The sequence below is a fragment of the Xiphophorus hellerii genome, chromosome 22, assembly GCF_003331165.1.
Source record: "Xiphophorus hellerii strain 12219 chromosome 22, Xiphophorus_hellerii-4.1, whole genome shotgun sequence".
NCBI classification, from domain to species: domain Eukaryota; kingdom Metazoa; phylum Chordata; class Actinopteri; order Cyprinodontiformes; family Poeciliidae; genus Xiphophorus; species Xiphophorus hellerii.
Window position 1 is genome coordinate 20206217 of NC_045693.1, and position 16165 is coordinate 20222381.

The window sequence follows — 16165 nt, forward strand, 5'->3', positions numbered from 1 at the left end:
CATTAGAATTATCTTTTAGCCATCAGCAGGACAAATAATCACATTAGGAGTTTTTTGCAGTATGCCTTTAAGTGTATTTCGTGTGCTGTGTGGTATAAGAATTGTCATTTCCCCCCCCAAAAAAAAACTATTTTACAGTTTTTTTTTCTGTGCTACGGCAGAAAAACTAAAACTACTTACATGCATCTCTGGAGCACAGCGTCCCAGTAAGTCAATAAGAGCTGAGTAGAAGGTCATGATGGCGTGCCCCATGTGAATAAGGTCATCCTCATTGCTATGGGCTGCATCCCTATAACAGGAATCAATCACAAAAGCCAGAACATTCCTCAATGTCAAACACTCAGACATCATTGAAAAACCAAAAGCTTTTAGTTTTACAGACAGGCTTTTTTTCTGTGGTGCCGTTGAATGCATGACACATTATCTGAATTTTAGATTATCCATTACGTGTCTGCATATGTGTGATACAGACGTTCTGCTGGGGTGCTGACTGGGGAAAGGTCCGTCCATAGATGGGTCCTGAGAGATGCTGATGGCTTCCTTCATGGCGGCTAGCAGCCCGTCTCCACCGTCTCCTCTCAGCGCAGGGCCAAAGCACTCTGGCCGACGGATCAGCAACCTCAAAACCACATATGCATTCTCCTCTACACTCTCGCCTGTGGGGAGGCACGCACACAAGGTGAAGGGAAAAAGTAAACAATAATGATATTTTGAATTGTGGTAAAACACTTTAGCCTGTCTATATGGTTAATGTTTATTCTCTAGAGTCTAGCTCTACTATAAGAATGTGTACATTATATTCATTTGAGAAAAAAAAAACTGGTAAACAGAAGCAGAAAGACAATCACAACAAAATCATATTCTATAAATAGAGCACAAACTGAAGAGTTTAGATAAGAGGTGAAACCTTAAATTACAGAGAGACGAGCCAAACAGAAAGCCATTTGGCTGAATGGTAAACAACCTCAAGGGCAATTTGTAGAGATGACTTTTAGGCACTGGTTCAGAAAAAGATAATCAATAGCAGAATGAATTACCTCTGTTCCAAATGTCGAAGATAATGGGGAACATGAAATGAAGCAGCTATTTGTGGCTTTCAGGCTTTGTGTTTTGCTCTTTGGACAGAAGCAAAATTCTTCAGGTTCTATAAGCAATTATTATCCCATGCATTGTATGCATTAAAAGCATTAATAAATGCTTCAACAAACACAAGTCAATTTATTTGATAATTAAAGCTGTTGTTTGTAATAGAAGGAGTATGCATTACTTTCGTTTTCCATTTTCAGGTTTTATTTTCTTCATTCAGATTCTGATGGCTGATGTTGTTTTTTTTGTTATTACATTTTAATTTTCTAAGTAGTAATATTACTTTTAGTATATTACAACAGTAAGCAAAAGCTAGCGTTAGCTATGCTTAACATTCACACTCTGACCAAAGAACAGTTCACAAAGTGAACATAGATTTTTATTTATTTTTATTTTTTTACAGTTATACATATTAAGGAGGTGCAAAAGGAAGTCTTCAGCCACATGATTTCAGGATATCAAAATGGTGAAACATTTCTTACCAAAGGTATCCCCCTCATAAAATATTCACTAGTTGCTGTTTCAGTTTATTCTATTATTTTGAGCCTTAGACGTTGTTGGGTAAATTGTATTTTTAGTAATTATCAAATATTTGTTGTATCATGTAGCCTTGTAGTTACATTTAGATAATGTTTCTGTGTGTTAAATAACATTGATTCTATCCTGAGATTTCCCTGGGAAATAGAGGTGACAGCTACTCTCAGCAGCTGTTGCCCTGCAGGACTTCCTACAAGACAGAGGTGTTAATTGCTCCCAGCAGAGTTTTACATGCCTGACAATAAACTCTGCTCTGTGCTTCTTTGTGATACAAAGCCGTTGCTTTGAAGCTATGCAACGTGTCTTATTCAACGCCGTTCTTGGAGCAAAAGGGATCTAGAGTATAGATAACATGTGTCTAGAAGTGAATGTTATTTAGCGCTGCAACCATGTGATGAATGCTTTGACCCCACCCCATAGAGTTGCAGCGCCCCTTGTGGCAGGGTTCCTAAAGAGAAATAAAAAGAGAGGAACAGACAGATGTGTTTCAGAGCGGTTGGAGATTTGTAACTGAAAGCACATCTCTGTCTGCTCTCCTCGCGAGAAACAAAGAATCTAACTCTCTTGTCCTTCCTGTGTTTTGTTTAATAGGTATTTAGACCTGACAGACGTGAAGACGATTCATATCTGATTTTTGTGACTCTTATTTTTAAGTGACCCAAGTAGTTTTAAAATGTGGGAACACAAGTTGCTCATCTTTGGGAGAAAAATGAAAAGATTGCATTGAAGCATGGTAATTACATGTAATTACATGGCAATTACTGGTCATTAACTGCTGGAGGAAGATACAAGTTCTTACATGACTTTGCAAGGATTCAGTTGGTATAAAAAATGGATGAATTTGTCATTTATTTTATCCAACCCAACTATTAGGTATGGTTCTCTTAGAACCATAATTTGGACTGAAAATTAGGACCAGTCTTCTGGGTCAAACCCTGTTCCATCGAATCAGACAATATTTGACCCATGAGAGGGTTTGGCATAATTACCCAAATTGGATTGTTTTTAAACAAGCAATTCTTTGTGTACTGCGACTGTGTCCTCCAATATTTCTTGATCACCATCCATGACGGTTAATAAATATTACAGATTACAACTGAGAGAACATTTTTTGACGCTCTAATTGTGCAAATGTACCATTGCAGAATACAGCAAACCGTAGAAAATCCACATAGCGTTCTCCCTCCACGGGGTTCCATCCAATATCAGTGTAGCCTTTTGCCAGTAGCAGCGAACAGCTCTGGAGACCACATAGAGCAAGGTACTGAACAACCTGGACAGCAGATTAGATTATAGTATTAAAAGTTGTTTATGAATTGTTTATTCAATTAACTAACTCATCAATTAACTAACTCATCTACTCATCTTTAAGGTTCCTACAAAATTTTAATTTTGCACCTTCTCTAGGTCAGATTCCTTTAGTGATAAGGCCAGCTCGTTATTATCCATAACAGAGGCTGCTGCCACATCAAGAGGAGTGGAGCCACGCATGGACGGCGAAGCTGAGGAGACAAAATGTTTGACAATTTAAACTCAAACTAAAATCGTAACCCAGCAAGGTGGCTAAGTTTGTCTTGCAACATACCTAGCCCAACTCTGCTGTTTTCCAGTAAGTATGTGAGGCGGTCGAACAGCGCTCCCTGATTGTGACGACTGATCCGACAAAAGTAACAGAGGAATCGACAGCAACTGGCTACCATCTTGGGAAAGGTAATCTCCTAAAATGGAGAAATTTAGGAAGTGTAAAGAGGATCACTTTACCTTTTACTTCAAAATATGTAAAAAAGAGAAACAGTATTAACAACAGCTGCTTTTCACTGTCGATCTCACCTTAGACTCCCCTTCTCCCAGAACATTGACCATCACCTCCATCACTGTCTCATGCATGCGCAAAGCTCTCATTAAATTGGGATGTTGGTAGAAAACTTTATTATTCATAATATCTCTGCAACAGATACAAAAAAAAAAGTTATTACAGAACACACTGTAAGGATTATGGCTCACTAGAGACAATAATACTATACCCTAGTCTTCTGTTCATCAGCTTCTCTTCTTCTTTCCCCATGCGGACACTCAGGAGAGAACGAATTTGGCCCAGAGAGGACAGGAGTGCCATGGTGTCCTCCACGGAAGACTGGCTGATAGCATATGCCTTTGAGAGTGACCCTTCCATTTGGCCCTCGAGGCCCTGATACTGGCGGTATAGCAAGGTGAAGATAGCCCTGACCAGCCCAGGGTCTTCTATCTCTCTCTCCTGAGCCCAGCACACCATCACCTCAGAAATCAGCCTTCTGAGGGACTCTGCAGACATGTCAGGAAGTGAGGAGTGTTGATAAAAGCTGGGGATGTGGAACCTTAAGGCACTTAAAAAGAAAATGCTAATAGCTAGCACTTTAGAATCGTTCATTTTCCCAAAACGCTACACATTTTTGTTGCCTGATAAACACAATGGGTTACTGGAACACAGAAGATCAAATGTTTGATTCAATTAAAAAATAAAAAAAAGGAAAGTTTTTCATACTTCAAAATGTTTAAAAATAAGGCACACTTACTGAGACTGGGTGATTTATATTTCTCCACTTCAGTGGGTTTCTTTTTAAGTCCAACTGCTTTTGCTGCTCGACTGAATAGCCAATCTTTCAAAGACATCTTGGTATCATCTTCCTCCTCAGAGTCTGGGACCGTTTCAGTGCCTGGATAAGACAGCAAATAAAAGGAAATTGGTGTGATTTGTGAGGCATGTGAGGCAGTCAAACTAAGTGTCCTCTACGAGGTTTTCATTGTCCCACGACTTAATATGTGAAAGATAAGCAATGTCAGTACCACAGTGTGTGTTGAGGAGGTGATGAAAGTCGCGCAGGAGCTGTTGGAGTTCGACCGGACATGGACAGTTCTCCTGTTGCTCATCTTCTCTGAAGCTCAGCAGCAAATTGATCTTTTCACGGTGAGAAATTTTGTGAAAAATATGAACAATACTGTGAACTACAAGGACTCAGCATGTCTTGTTAAAGGGATAGTTCAGAAATCTTGAAGTGACAGTAAATATCTTTCATCACATCTTCATTTATTATAAATCCAACTTGAAGCTGATGGCTTTTCTAGTAGATAGAGCGAGAGTAAACATCTGGTATCTTACAATAGTCACAATCAGTGAGGCAGGTAGGAATGATGACTGCAATCACAAATCTTTAGAGTCAAATCTCAGGAATCTTAGGACTTTGTGCATGTGGTTTTTTATTAACTTTTAATCTATAATTTTGATAGGGAGGTAATTAAATGATTTCATAAACAAGAAATAGAGCAGGTAAGTGCCTTTTATCTTTATGTCTAGAAACTGAAAATAGAAAGCTTTCCTGGTCAGAGTCAACAGAAAAGTAAGGAGAAATGTCAATAAAATATTGATAGCTTGGATCACCGTGATACGTTTTCTTTGTACGCTACCTTTACATTTACCTGACAGTTTGCAAACTAGACTAGAAATGCTCTATGTGTTGTTCTTGGCGCACATTTCACACAGACTAATCAGTTCTTGTGTAAATAAGCACCCAATGCAAATGTCACAATGATTCAAATGTTCACATAAACAACCACGATGATTTTGAGGTTTGAGTTGTTTTAAGATGATTGAAGTTCATACTGGTCCCTGTCAGATCAGCTGCCATCTCCAGAACTAGCCGGTTTGGATTTATGCTAAATGAAGACCAAAAAATTCTACTGCTGCTAATAGCCACTTATCTTCTAACAAGACCTCATTTTAAAAATTCAGAAAAAAGAAAAACTGAAAAAATTTTGATTATTTCTTTGCAGTCCAGTAATACATCTAGAACTGTCTAGGTCTATTTAACCTGCTCTTGTGGAGGAAGTCGGAACTCCTTGGTTTTGCGAGCGGTCAGTGCTGCAGACATGTTGAGTGCCTGCATGACCTGAGTGTAGCGAAATCGCTGGTTCTCCTGCAGCTGACGCACAAAGTTACCAGAGAATGCAGTCACTGCTTCGACCCTGTGTCGCACCTGGCAGTCACAGAGGTAGGACAGCAGATGACAGAGCTAAAAAGAGAAAATGTGAGAATATTTCTTCAGAGTTATAGTACTTTCAAAACTTATCGTACCCGCTTAACTTTTTTACATCGTGTAATGTTAAAGGCACAGACTTCAATATGTTTTCTTGGTATTTTATGTTATAGACTAACACAATTTACATAACAGTGAATATTGTGGATAACAAAATTCTAAAAATATGGTCTTGTAATTACCTTCATTTACTCTAATACTCCTAAATACATTTTTAAGCACCAACTGGCTTCAGAAGTCACCTAATTAATTAATAGAGAGCATCTGGACATAATTTAATGTACAATTTTTGTGGTCATAACTGTCAAAATGTCAAAGTATTATTGAGGTGGTACTTGCTATAGGAAGTTTGAAAACCACTGGTTCAATTCAATGGCCCTGTCAAAGTTCAGACCTAAGTCCAGTTGAGAATCTCAAGCTAAACTTGAAGTGAAATTATGTGTTATTTTCTTTAAACTTTACACATTTTTATTTATTTATTTTCTGGCTTGGTCTGCAACATAAAATCTTAATAAAATGCTTTATAATTTTTAGCTGCAATGTCACAAAATGTGAAAGTCTTTAAGTGGGATGACTACCTGTGCATGGCAATGTAAGGTTTACGTGCTCAAAGCAACTTAGTATCACAATTTGTTAAAACAAAATTCTATTTATTAGAAAGAAAAATGGGAGCATTTAACCACCTCTAGCTGGACAGGCTCTGGAAGCTCCATCTGAAGAAGTCCTTGTTTAATGGCATCATCTTTTTTGTTGATGCTTTTACCTCTTTGCTTTCCATCCTTGGCTTCCTCAACGGTTTTGACATTTTTGGAGAAGACATTTGGTTCAATTAGCTTGAGCACACTCACAAGGTCTTCATCCTCAAACACCCCCATGACCAGAAGGTTGTACAGCAATCTTAAAATGGGTACGAGCAACAGTTCAACACTGCCTCCCGCAGGATCCCTCATTGCTTGACCAACAGCCACAACCCCGGCAGTCAGCATGTCCGCTGTCAAATTCCTCAGTGTGTCCAGAGGGATTTCCGGGCTGTCTGGGCAGGCTATTTCAACTGCACCTTCTGCTTCCGTCCCATCACCCCTGACAAAACAAGGAGATGAAAAACGCATCTGTGGTTTAAGGCATGTGCTTCTACAAGTGCCCTCTGGTGTTTGACCATTCCCTCCATCTGAAACGCCATTGACACGGCTAAGATAAAATGAGGCTTCTCTGGCCTGGTCTGTCATTGGGATGATGTATTCATGGTTCATCGTGAGGCACGCTGTGGTGTGACTGCTTAGATAAACCTAGAGGAAAGAAATTTAAGAGATAAAGAAAATACATTGTTTTAGTTCTGCCATTTGTTTTTAATCCACACGGCCGGTACCTGAATAAACAGCTGATAATATGCCAAGCGGAGCGGCCCCGGGAGGTGAGGATTCTGAATAGCATAAAGGATCTGCGACTGGTCAACGTGACTGCAGAGAGCGTGGCAAACTCTGGTGTTACCCAGGGCACAGAGCGAGCAGTAGAGCAGGAGGATATTTTGATGAAAAGCGAGGAGGTCGTCGAGCTCGGACAGCTCCAAAATGTCAACACTTCTGCGTGAATGCCATAAAAAAGTTAAAGACAATTTCAGAGGTTCTGCTTTCTTAAAATCTAATATAAACTTTAGCGGGGATGTCTAAAGGATGAGTGATTTTGTAATATTTAATGCAATAATGCAACACTAATAAAATAGAAAAAGTATACATAAAATATGAGATCACAGAAATGTTTATCTGTAAACACAAGTATAAAGTGTGTTTTTTGTTTTTTTTACTTGTTTTCATCAGGAATCTGAAGGGTCATCACTTGTTGGGGGTCATAGCATTGGACTCTCCAGCCATGGTGTTCATCAGGCCAATCAACAAACACCTTTAATCCACTGTCTGGTACCCTTGTCCATGTAACTGGTTTCAGATACTGAACCTGAAACCTTGGAGGGCACAGAGGAATCGGATTCCTTCTCTGACTGCGAAGCAAAGCTGATGACAAAGGCATGGCATTCTAGAGGAAGACAAAAAGTATATCACCAAATTTAATTTTAACATTGCAAGTTTTACATGAACAACCATCCAAAACTTTACATTTATGATTGATAAAGCTTTGTCACCTTGATGCTTTCCAGTTCGAACTGGAACATGTTGCTGGTGGTGGGCTTGACAAAAACAGCCGGAAACAGCTTGGTACCAGCCTCCAGCTGATTAGAGGGAAATAGTGTGTTCTTTGTGTTGAATAATGTAAACATTGAACATTTGGGAAAACAGTTTGAATTTTCTGATTTCCAATGCATACGTTTGCCCACTAGAATATTGAGTATATTAGCAACAAAAAATATATAGTTTCTTGGAAAAATACCCCTTGTCTTTTCATGTTTTTTCATGCTACAACCACAAACTTAGTATTTTTATTCTTAACTTCCTTTTTTTAAAAGTCATAGAAAATAGAGCTTAATTATGAGTGAAGTAAAAGTACATATACTTTTCAATTGCTTTTTTTACAAAATGGTGTGTAAAAGTGTATCAACAAAAATCCTGTGCAACTATATGTTGCACGGTAATACTGAGATTATTAGTTAATACTCTAATAATGTCAACATTAGCAGAGCTGTTCAAAGAAGATATCAAAAGTTTTTTTTGAGGACAATTGTGAGTAAAAACTAATGCTGCACACACAAAGATGGAACAATCCTAAGCAAATACCAGTTCACCATCCAGTAAGCCCAAAACTAGAAACTTACTATTAGATCATATGCCTTGATCTAATAGTTTTAGATCAAAGTATAATAAATTGATAGAATGGCCTAGTCAAAGTACAGACCTATATCCAATTAAGAAATGCTTCAAGTGCTGAAGTCTGGCTGAGCTTGAACCATTTTGTGAAAAAGACTGAGCAAACATTTTATTCTGCATCTGTAAAGCCAATAGAAACATAACAAAAATGGTCTGTTGAGGAAGGGAACTATAATAGGAGATGAAATCATGACCTCACACTGAAAAGCCTTTCTTTATTGGATGGCTCTTCAGTGTGCTTAGATCAAATTACTGCATTTATCAATATAATAATTATCTAATAATTAGATAAGATGTCTGTGACACATGATGCCCTACAAGTGTTGTAAAACTTGACTAAACTTGAAATGAGACATAGAAATGATCTGTGACTTCACCAAGTTGCTTGTTTTTAAGCCTCATGTTCATAAATATGTGCTGTATAAATGGAGAGGACAAACACAAAAAATATAGTTGACTTTTCTATACTTTATTGTGTTTGAAGACAAATGCCTTCAAGATTGGCGTGTCTCTTCAACATGCTGACTGGTTTTAGCAGAGCAGGAAGATACCCTGCCCCACACCCATCCCACAATGCAATGCGGTGTGACCTCCCTGTTGCTGCGAAAGGTGGCTTTACAAAGTATTGAAACTAAGGCTGAATACATACAGTAGATTCACCACAACTTTATTTGACATACTTGGAAGAAAGTCGACATCTCAATGCCATTAGAAGTGAAAGTGAGCAGTCCGGTCGCTGTGTCAATCAGGCAGCCAATTTCCAACCCCGCACTCCGACGACTCTGAGACAAGCCCGTAGCTTCTCCAGCACAAACCATGAAACTGTTGCTTCGCTTCACACTGCAAGGATTCAAAAACATGCAACTAGCAGCCTGGCTGTAACATGTCTAATTCAGATAGAACATTAAAACTATCCAGCCAAGCGGATTTTAACCTGACAAGAACAAGTAGACACAAAAATATGTAACTGTCTTTGTGCACATTAACCTTTCTTGAACTTTGCCACTGTCGTCGCCCAGGGTGACAGTTACTGTCCCAACGTTGTCAGTGTCAAACGTTGAGCCATGCTGATGAAAGTCAGAGGTCACCCAGCCTATCCACACATTGAACGGCTCCTGGCCAGGAAGAATCCTCACTGCATAATAATACTGTAACAAAGAGGTCATTGAGTGTCTCGGCTTGACATTAAAATCATGTTTTTGGATGTTTCGAATTATTGTGGCTGGTAATTAGAGAAGAACCACGACGCGCTGCAAGTGCACAAGCTTTGTGTAACAAATTGTTAGATTTTTTTCCCACTCTAGGATAGAAGATTGACAATGCAATCTTGTCAGAAATTGCAAAAATAAAAAAATAAAACACACATTTAATTAGCACCAGCCATGTGTAGAGCAATGAAGTGGTTGTGATGAAATGAGATAATGAGAAAATCTTACTCTGGAGCTCTGGATAAGGTGATCGTAGTTATCCTTTTCAACAATAACGTCTTCTAGAAGCCGTGCAGAGGAGTTGCTGCTGACTAAGCCTGGTTTACTCCTTTTCATCATGAACCTTTCAGATAACAGAACGTAAAAAGGGTTATGCAGTGTCTGTTTCCGACCATTGTTTCTTCGAATGCATTCAATTTTTCTAATTTTCCCCTCCTATTCAATCTGAAAATGTATTATACCAGATTGCTATTATTATTGTAATCACACAGCAGACAGAAATGGTTTGAAAGCATAAGAACGTTATTATTCTGCCTAAATAAACATTTATGAAATGCATATTGAGTATACATTTATAGCTTACAGGTAGAGTGATTTTGGTTTTCCTGAGCTGTTTAACTTAGTTATGATAAGATTAAGCTGCTATAGGACCTTCTGATGATTTTTCCTTTTCTACTGTTGCTCTCCAATTATGCATTATTTTCTGCTTTTAACTTTGTTTTCTGTATTTTTTCCACAGAGGAGCTAGCCCGGTCTTTCCATATTTAGTCATGTAGATTTTCTGCATGGAATATTTGACAGAGCTACTGCTAGATTTAGTTTTTTATTCTGTATAGAAATAAGCCCTGACCCCATGCTTCTTACCTAGGTCTGCTCCTAATTTCTAGCCTCATAGCTCTTTGCTTAGCTAGCTTTCTTTGCTGAATAGTTATTGCTGACAACCCCACAGGGGGCCACTTTAATTTTATAGAAAGTTGTCCTGGCCAGGTGGCTCTTTTGTTTAGCTGTGTTTCTTTCTTAAGTAAGCTACTCACTGGGGTATTGCTTTTAATATCCCCGCATACTCTTTGTTTTTCTTTCCCACAAAAGGTACCCCCCTTTGGGGTTTTTTAGGTATTTCCTTTCTGTCCTCATAACCTCCTGCCAGTCACAGAAAATGGTGATGCATACTGAGTTGAGTTCTAGAGGAAGTTGTTTTCCTGTTAAAAGGAAGTCGTTCTTTTCTTTGGTCATCACACGTTTGCTCCAGATCAAGCACAGCTGCAAAAGCAATGACCTGATCTAAACAGGTGAGGTTCCTTAAAGCAATGTTAACCAATATAATGCAATCAGTTCAACTTTATTCTATTAGAACTTGGGTTTAATTGGGCTGCATGCACAAATTTAACTACAACTATAATAAGAACTTCATGAATTGGACTGATATGTCCTGTAAGAGAAAATTTGCAATAAAATGTTGTAATATAAATTAACTGAATTGAAATTGAGAGTTTTTTTCAAAATTTCACAATGAGTTTCTTTTTTTTACTCTCTATCACCTACCGCTGTTTCAGTTTAGATGTTTTGTCATGACTGTGATCCTTGTGGTCGAGCTCATCTCTTGAGCCGGCAAAGCTGCGTGCTGACTTCATCAGAACTTCAAAGTCAGAGTCTGTGTCCTCCAGCTCCTTCCTCACTGAAAGACAACAGGCGTTAATTACAACGTGGCCCTGGGGAGCTTAACCAGAACAATCCATGAAGGTCATGATAGCAGAATATCACCGATCTGGACAGGGGGGGATAAATCTGGATAATTGCAGCTGAATCCCATACACAATTTGCAGTATTTCACTCAACGGGTCACTGGTTTTCATGTGTTGCACTAGACACAATGTTATCTGTGGGAGTCCTCTCTGCGAGCAATGCCTCCAAACCTGAACTTGGAGTTAGAGAGCTGGAGGGGACTTGAAGCCCCCCCTCTGCAGGGCTTCTGAGTGTGGCAGCACATTGGATGGGCATGCTGAGCCGGTAAAAGCCCATCTCACTTCCTCCACCATGTTGCACCAACACCCGCTGAGAGACCCTCAGGCTGGATAAGGAATCCATTGAGCCCCTAAGTCGAGTAACCTTGAATGAGATTTGCACATTGTTTTCGGGATCAAGGTTGAGCATCAAAACATCAATAGAACTACCGGTACATATAATGCTAGGTCCCAGAGACGACCATGTATTAACAATCCAACAATTACTCTATGATGTTTGGTCCTTGGAAAGGCATAATAAAAAAAAAATGGCACTGACCTGTAAGCTGTGATCAACAGGCAGAACTGAAGTAAACTGGGGCAGTTTCCAACTCATCCACAGAGATGGGTCTCTGGTCATATTAAAAGCAAAGGGTTTATAACCCTCTTGTTGCCCACACACGTTAAAGTACTGCAGAGACTCCACCTGGCGGCCCAGATTCATCCTCCCCACCTGGTTAACCCCAACACTGACCACAGGCAACAGGCCTAAAAGAAGAAGAAGAAAAAACAAACAAGAAAGAGAAGACTAAAAAAATACATTCACCAGGTTATTTTAAAACTTATTATTTTAAAAGCAAAAAAAACAAAATTCTGTGAGAGTGTTTGCCCTCATATAGATTTCTTCTATTCTTTGTCACAAGTGAATTCAATTTTCTGAAATCTTCATCTATCAGTGGAAAGGGTTATTTAAAGCAACATATCCCTGTAAAAAAATAACTTCCCCCGTGTTAAATCCTGAATTATCTGTGAGAAACAACTTTGAGTTCAGCTTAACTGGCCACACCCAAGTCTGAACACTGCCAGAATTGCAAAATCAAGAACTCACTGGGAGCAAAAACAGCATCCAAAAGAGAAGATGAAAACCACTGCTGACCAAAAAAAGCACAAAGCCCAAGCCTCACATTTGAAAAATCTCGACAATCTATGATGATTTTCTGTGGAACAAGAGTTCCTAAGGTCATCGTCTATAGTTCCTACTATGTCTGTGCCCTCAGGCTGCCCACTCTCCAATATATCACCTGGATTCCCATAAATGATGGAAGCCTGACTTCTGCTCTTTACCACAAAATCTTGAAGGAGAATTGCAGCTGGCCTTATGCGGTTATGTAGCTTCATAATGGTTGAAAACAAACCCACCAACAATTTCACCTATGAATGACTCCAAAGCCCTCTTTAGCAAGATGTTGGTGTGGTCTACTGATAGTATTGAATTTAAATCTAATCAAGCTACTGTGGCATGACCTAAAAATACTAGTGCTTGAAATCCTTCCACTGTGGATCAAATAAAACATTTCTACAACAGAGTGGACAAAAGTTACCCAACAATGATGTAAATGACTCATTACTAGTTACTATAAACACCTAATCCACCAGTTGCAAAAAATGGGGGCACAACCAATTATAAGGCTAAGGAGACAATAAATTTTTACATGGGTCATACTGATGAAATGAAATGCTTTTTTTCCCTTAAAAATTCTGAAAGTGCATTTGCACAGGTTATGTTGAAATTCGCTTGATGATGAGGAATACTAAAGGGTATCAAAAAAGCAAAAACAGAAGAAATATGTATGTTATATGTTTCTTTTTCTCTCAAAGTTTCACGCATAAGATCAGTGTATGTAGACGTCAGTGTAGTTCGGTATGCAAATTTCAGCAAAAGGATTTTTCCACACCATCTCTGATATCCAAATACTTGGCAGCCAGCTCTGATCCTCTGTCATTAAACAGCAGCTCTCCATTGAGCGTGACCATCATGGTGCCTTCGAACACGTCCACCAAGCAACCCACCACATCGCCTCTGAGCCAGCGCCGTCCCAGGGGCTCACCACCCTGATGGCACCACTGAGCCTGAAACCAACAGCATTTTTTTACTTAAGCGGTCATAGACATTCAGAAAAACAACATCAAAGTACCAGAAATGGCTTATGAGAATATTAATGAAAACCTTAGATGGTATAAACACTTGAAAATCTGTTATTTTGTTCATTTCTAAAATGCTGTCAAAGAAAAAGGGGGTTGTTTTTGACCCATATTCAGGAATAAAGACAGGAGGAGCATGTTAAGTAAAGATATTAATGACGAGGAACAGAGGATCTGAATACATAATTACTGAATCAATTACTATATATTGATTCACAGTAATTGAATCAGTACATTCAATTACTGTTCAACTACCTGTGTATCAGTTTAGTTACTGATAAAGAGGTAAGTAACTGAATAGATACTTGCCACAGAGAGTAAAATGATTAAACAAAAAGTCCAATACATAATTGAAAACATGTGGATTAAGCACTAGTTTAAAATCACAGCCCTAATGAAGACCAGTAACTGGAAAACCATCAATTAGAATAATTGGTGATGAAAAGGTAACTTAATAGTTTTTGTTTTGAGCTCATTTTGTCTTCACACCAGGCATACATTATCCACTTGTACACACCTAAACCTGATCCGACTTTCACACTTTATATTGGAAACTTTGATTTCCCCTGATTACAATGAATCTATTTATCTTTTTGAAGATTTATGTGTGGCCTCCTTCATAACTTTAACAAAACCCTGTTTATCTCTGATTTTGTGTAAGCAGCATATTAATGATGGGCTGTGCATCACTGTTGACAGAAATCAACCCTTAACTAGTAAGAGAATTTAAGCATGGCATCTTGAATGTTAGGTTTGTAAAAAACAAATGCAGGGAAGGTCACTGACATGCATTTATAACTTAAGAGTTATAAATGTCCATTATCAAACTGAAATCAAAACCCACGTTCATTTTTGCTTTGTGTAGAGTAAAGTTTATTTGGTTATGAAAAGTCTGGGTCCAAAATAAATACAGTCCCTTTTTAAAGGAGGCTTAAATGCATTTAGCACAAACAGCCTTGAGTTATAAAAGAAAATTATGTTGTGAAATTGGTTTGTAAGCGATTCAAATTATTGATGTTTGAATAAATCAAACAAAACAAATGTTTAGCAAGGATCAGGCAAACTGCTTGTTGATGTTGTACAAGTAATTTAAAAAATGAGAAAAAAGATAAACCTAGACCATTTGCATGAAATTTATTTTGAATAAAAAAAGACAATGTCTGATGATTTGTTTCATTTTATTTTTCTGAATGGGCTACTTTTTGTCTCGAAATAAAAACTTTCTTACATCACAGTCTAGAGCAGGGGTGGGCAATCCTGGTCCTCGAGGGCCGGTGTCCTGCAACTCTTAGATGTCTCCCTGGTCCAACACACCTGAATCCAACAGCTGAATCACCTCCTAAGAACAGTCAAGTTCTCCAGAGTCCTGCTAACGACCTCATTATTTGACTCAGGTGTGTTGAAGTAGAGATGCATCTAAAAGTTGCAGGACACCGGCCCTCGAGGACCAGGAGTGCCCACCCCTGGTCTAGAGGATGTGTTTTTTTTTTGTTGTTGTTGTTTTTTTTAAGTAGAACTGACTGAGATTTTGGTTTCCACAACAGCGAGAATCTTTGGAAATATCAGAAGTTGTAAAATTGCAATGCCTCACCTCAAACCCATCAAAGACATAAGCCTGGTCATCTGAGCCGAGCTCTTTATCTGGAGTACAGCCCGGTCGGGCCCAGCCCACTCTCATGTTCCCGGCTGTCAGAACTTCAAATTCAAAATACCACTTCCCCATGGTCACCGCGTAGGATTTATCTGGTCTGAACACTCTGCTCTTCTCCACAGAAAAGAGGCATGGCTTTGATAAAGGAGCTGTCAGTCAAAGAAATAGTGCAAATATGGTTATCTCGGAAAATAAAAATTTCAATTGCACCCAAAACATGTTAAATAGTTCATTTTTGCAAAGCTCACAGATGTCACAGCGATGAACCATAATTTAAAAATGGTAATTTGGGAGTTTTCATTTAGTTTTATAAGTTAGCCATTCCTTGACATCACCTACAGTGTTTATACATTTAATTTGGGCTTTGGTTCATACTCTGTTCCTGGCTTAGGGACTCCAGGCTGTAGCCAAATGCCAGAAGGAGACGGACGGCCCCTCTCACACTCTCCATGCCTTCTTTCCTCATCCTTTCATTAACAAGGCTGTAAGGCACGAGATGAGGACTCCGTTTCCCCTTTATATCCTTAAAAAAATATAATAATACAGGATTGGTAAAGGGCAAAACAGGAAACAAATTATGCCTGAAAAACCTTGAATGATGTTAGCCTTGAGGAAACGGATCACTTTCTTTGCACAAACTTGGTGGAATTATTTTTAATTTTACCATTCTGAATTTAATTAAAACATGTTAAACTATGAATTGTGCTTATACTGCTGCAGGACAGTTGGGTGTAAAATTGAACCATCTTTGAAAATACATTTATTTTAGTAATTTAATTCAAAAACTAATAACACACAAGATCATGTGTTCCAAGGGTTTGTGTCGATTCATTTCAATGGTTAAAGCTGAAGAAAACCCAGAATTGTCTCTCAGAAA

At 38.6% G+C, this 16165-nt stretch overlaps 1 protein-coding gene across 1 annotated transcript in view; it reads right to left on the minus strand.

The window, feature by feature from the left end:
* Positions 1-16165, minus strand: part of ryr2b (ryanodine receptor 2b (cardiac)) — a 78309-nt gene that overhangs the window by 47325 nt on the left and 14819 nt on the right. The window contains exons 25-47 of the mRNA XM_032553542.1: positions 15664-15811; positions 15229-15437; positions 13391-13565; positions 11995-12203; positions 11628-11820; positions 11257-11389; positions 9943-10057; positions 9494-9654; positions 9187-9346; positions 7828-7914; positions 7495-7721; positions 7060-7273; positions 6377-6979; positions 5469-5669; positions 4447-4558; positions 4176-4316; positions 3648-3924; positions 3454-3568; positions 3209-3341; positions 3022-3125; positions 2761-2896; positions 473-656; positions 181-289 (exon numbers count right to left, since the gene is read on the minus strand). Of these exons, the coding sequence (XP_032409433.1) occupies positions 181-289; positions 473-656; positions 2761-2896; positions 3022-3125; positions 3209-3341; positions 3454-3568; positions 3648-3924; positions 4176-4316; positions 4447-4558; positions 5469-5669; positions 6377-6979; positions 7060-7273; positions 7495-7721; positions 7828-7914; positions 9187-9346; positions 9494-9654; positions 9943-10057; positions 11257-11389; positions 11628-11820; positions 11995-12203; positions 13391-13565; positions 15229-15437; positions 15664-15811 (4146 nt within the window). The remainder of the gene's footprint in view (positions 1-180; positions 290-472; positions 657-2760; positions 2897-3021; positions 3126-3208; positions 3342-3453; positions 3569-3647; positions 3925-4175; positions 4317-4446; positions 4559-5468; positions 5670-6376; positions 6980-7059; positions 7274-7494; positions 7722-7827; positions 7915-9186; positions 9347-9493; positions 9655-9942; positions 10058-11256; positions 11390-11627; positions 11821-11994; positions 12204-13390; positions 13566-15228; positions 15438-15663; positions 15812-16165) is intronic.